Source organism: Galendromus occidentalis, unplaced genomic scaffold, assembly GCF_000255335.2.
Source record: "Galendromus occidentalis unplaced genomic scaffold, Mocc_1.1 scf7180000077337, whole genome shotgun sequence".
Lineage (NCBI taxonomy): Eukaryota > Metazoa > Arthropoda > Arachnida > Mesostigmata > Phytoseiidae > Galendromus > Galendromus occidentalis.
The window spans coordinates 1,613-5,205 of NW_003805325.1; the positions used below are offsets into that span (position 1 = coordinate 1,613).

The 3,593-nt window shown below is 47.5% G+C and overlaps 1 protein-coding gene across 1 annotated transcript; it reads right to left on the reverse strand.

Moving 5' to 3' along the window:
- Positions 1 to 673: 673 nt before the first annotated feature.
- Positions 674 to 1,777, reverse strand: LOC100902305 (tigger transposable element-derived protein 1-like). Its single transcript, XM_003742192.1, has one exon. The coding sequence runs from the start codon at positions 1,775 to 1,777 to the stop codon at positions 674 to 676; it is 1,104 nt and encodes a 367-aa protein (XP_003742240.1).
- Positions 1,778 to 3,593: the final 1,816 nt, after the last annotated feature.

A 3,593-nucleotide genomic window follows, 5' to 3' on the forward strand; every position in this document is an offset into this window, starting at 1 on the left:
GAAATTTGAATCATGCGAATTCCTTGTTTGGAACTGTGGCTTGCAAAAAAAATATGGTCATGGCAGCGAACGTGTTGTCGGTCGTGATTGCACACTTCCGGGGGCAGGCCCAGGTCTCCCAGGCCGAGTTCGTAGCGAGCTTGATGTCCTCGAGTGCAACTCGGCAAGACAGGAAACTGGCGCAGAGAATCATTTGGTTGATCGAGAATCGAAATGCCGAACAGGAAGACATGAATTCAGAAAACGACGAGTCGTCAGGCAGCCCAGGTGAAGATCAAGATGTCTTCGAGCCCGAAGTGTGGTCGGCGGAAGACACGCCAGTCCCCTCGACATCCACCCCAGGTGGCTTCATTCGTTTGAGCGGATCGAGGAGTGTGAGCCCCTCCAAAGCTCGTGAAATTGCTGTACAGCAAGACCTCGCTTATCGCGGTCAATCGGTTCCGGAGGCTTCCGCGATAAGTGGGAATCCGCGAAGAAGGATTCGGTAATCCTGGGGAGTGGTATTCCGACTTGGAGCTTCAACGCTCTCAGCTAATAGGGGACGATTATTGTTCAAAAAGAGTTATGCTTTACTTCATGAATAACCAGTCTCTGTGGTAAGCTACCATGTCACAATGCACAATTCTTGAGACAGTAGGCTTCACAGACTGCATATAAATTAGGGCTCCTTCTATCAGTCCAACTCTATTATTCCCGACAAGTGAGGACGGCTGGAGGACGTGGGATCTTTGCTGTGCTGGCTTAAAAACATCGTGATAGGGAGTTGGCTGTACTGTCGCTTCACTTCTGCCGGAAGAAGTCGATAAGGTTCTACGGCAGAATCAAGAGCATTTCGCCCTCTGAGACCGCGTGACATCTCGGGATCCCAGCGGTCAATCATCTGCTTCAACTCTTCTGTGCTCCTTAAAAGTTGTGAAAGACGCTCCGACGTGAGCCCTTCGTCCACAACTTGTTCAGTAGAAACTCGATCCGCTTCTCCCTCTCTGTCTTCATCTACACCAAGATGTTCAGATACTTCGAGTATGTCTTCATCAGATAGGAAACACTTCTGCGTCTCCAGAAACTCATCAAGATCGCCAGAACTCATGTTAGAGAATCCAGGTCCCCCGAGTCTTTGAGCTAGCTGCACGCTCTCATCAATGACTGACTCACAAACAGTCTGTGGAGCATTAGTTGAGTCAACTTCCACAAGATCAGGCCACAGCTTTTTCCAGCTTGCCTTCACAGTCTCGGCTTTCATTCCGCTCAAAGCTCCCTGGATCATCTCTAAACAAACTGCGATGGTGAAACTTCGCCAGTATTCTTTCATGGAGAAACATTCTTCGACATCCATGCCCCTCACGAGATGCTGGAGGACGCTGCGGGTATACAATGCTTTGAAGGCGCGGATAACGCCTTGATCCATTGGTTGAATTAGTGAAGTGGTGTTTGGAGGGAGAAACTCGACTCTAACCCCAGCATACTCCAGGTCTTGAGCATGACCTCCCGCGTTGTCCATCAGGAGAAGGACTTTGAACTCCAAAGGCTTTCCAGCAAGGTATGATTTGACTTGAGGGATGAAGCATTCATGGAACCAATCCGACGATAACTGCTTCGTTATCCAACTCTTTTGATTATGCATCCAATGAACCGGAAGCGAATTCTTATCTTTGTTCTTCAGCGCCCTCGGGTTTCTCGATTTGTAGATGAGTGCGGGTTTGAGCAGGAAACCTTCGGCGTTTCCACACATTATCAAAGTTAGGCGATCCTTGTGAGCTTTCGGGCCCGAAACCTCCATTTCATCCCTGAAGATGTAGGTCCGAGATGGGAGTCTCTTCCAGAATGATAGGAATTTCCGTGAGTGGAAACTTCACTAGATCAGTCGGGATACCAGGAGGAGGACAGAATTCAGACTTCAGAATGACGAGGATGCCTTCTGTGTGGTCACAGAGCAGAGAGTATCTCTATCCATTTATTCGTTGAATATATAGGATGATATCTGTGTCAAGGATCCAGTAAGCAGAGAGAGTGAACGTCCTAGATTTACATCCGGAATTTACTGAGTTTTAGAACTAGGTCCCTGAACTAGAAAGGTGTCTGATTGTGTCCATTTAGCATCTGGACAAGATATATGCGTCGGAGGTTTCTGACAAACAAGAATAGAGTTCGGGGAACTCCATATTCCAGCATATCCCCCCTGTTTGAAGAAACATCAGATTTTGAAAATTCTGGATCGTTGAGATTGATTAAGAAGAGGTGCGGTGATTCCCTTTGATGGTTGTAGCCGAAGGTTGAGCATTCCATTCGACTCCTTCGAGAAGGTTCCATCGTTGATAGGTGTACGCTCCTTGGCTTGACCGGAACGTTCGATAAGTTGAAGACGTGCAGCACATGCACGGAAAGTTCTAGAACTCGAGAGAAAGGGGAAACCGGAGGTTTCCTCGTGAATTGAAACCGTACAGAGAGTGACTTCGTGTTCCGCTGTGCCCGAGTAAGCACGCAGTGAATCAGTTTGACTGAATCAAGCAGTTTATCAGCTGAGCAATTCCTCCAGCCTCCAAGGTATTTTGTTTAGGCTCTTGATTCATTCATAAGGGCGAATAAGAGCGGTTATTTCGTGACACTTCAATGATTTTTTTGTTATATCCAATGACTTGCACGTTACATTCCGTCAGTAGGATCCGGTTAAGGATGCCACTCAACGAGCATGAACAACAAGTGCTGGATCTGATCAGAGCAAGAGGGAATTCCCCAAGCAGTTCCCATCAACCGGAAACTGAGAAATTGATTGACATGGGCTCCACGTGCTCGTCGGTGCATGAGACGGAACAGGACGCATCTCAGAGGTGGATCCCGTCCAAGTCGATCCGACTCCCAACCAGTCTGATGGTCACCGAGGTGACGCCACGGATGGAGCAAAGAGTGCGCCGTTTGATCGAAGCAGTCGACCAGGAGTGTCCCACAATGAGGCTGAGACAAATCGGTTAGAAACGATTTCCACCTTACTGACGTTGCTGCACACGCTGAAATCGCGTCCAAGATGGTATCGAGTAACAATCCTCTCTCTGGGATTCATGACCGTTATCGGCATTTTCACGTTAACAGGCGCCAACTATCTGCTGCAGCAAGAGAACAGGGAGCCCGTCACGTCTCATATCGCAGAGTTGTTCGAGAGATTGATGAGATCTTCTCAGCTAGTAAATGTGACTCATCCTCCGCGAGGAGTGCCGGCAGAAAGTCCGCCAGTTTTACCCGTCGAAAAGGCCGTTCCTAAGGGGGTGCTTACGATCCCATTTGTTAATTTCGACTGTGAGGACTTTCCAAAGTTTTCCTTGTGTTCAAGTCCTGTCGATGATACCTGCGTGGTAGTTCTGTCAGTCTTCCCCGCATCACGAAGGATCAAGGTTGCATTGCTTGATATTGATTTAAGTTTGGAAGGCGAGACAGGAAAAAAGGCTTTCGCTAGGAAATGTGCTCACCGTGATCAAATTTATAGATTCTTATCGGCGTAAAAAAAAATTTGTGTTTTTTGCTGCTACCCTTCTTAATAATATCTCTGAGAAATTTGAGTTCAAGAGACGTTATCGATATCATTTGTTGTTTCTTGATATATA

Excerpts from the sequence above, each read along its gene's own strand:
- LOC100902305 (XM_003742192.1), bottom strand. The coding sequence starts at position 1,777 with ATGGAGGTTTCGGGCCCGAAAGCTCACAAGGATCGCCTAACTTTGATA.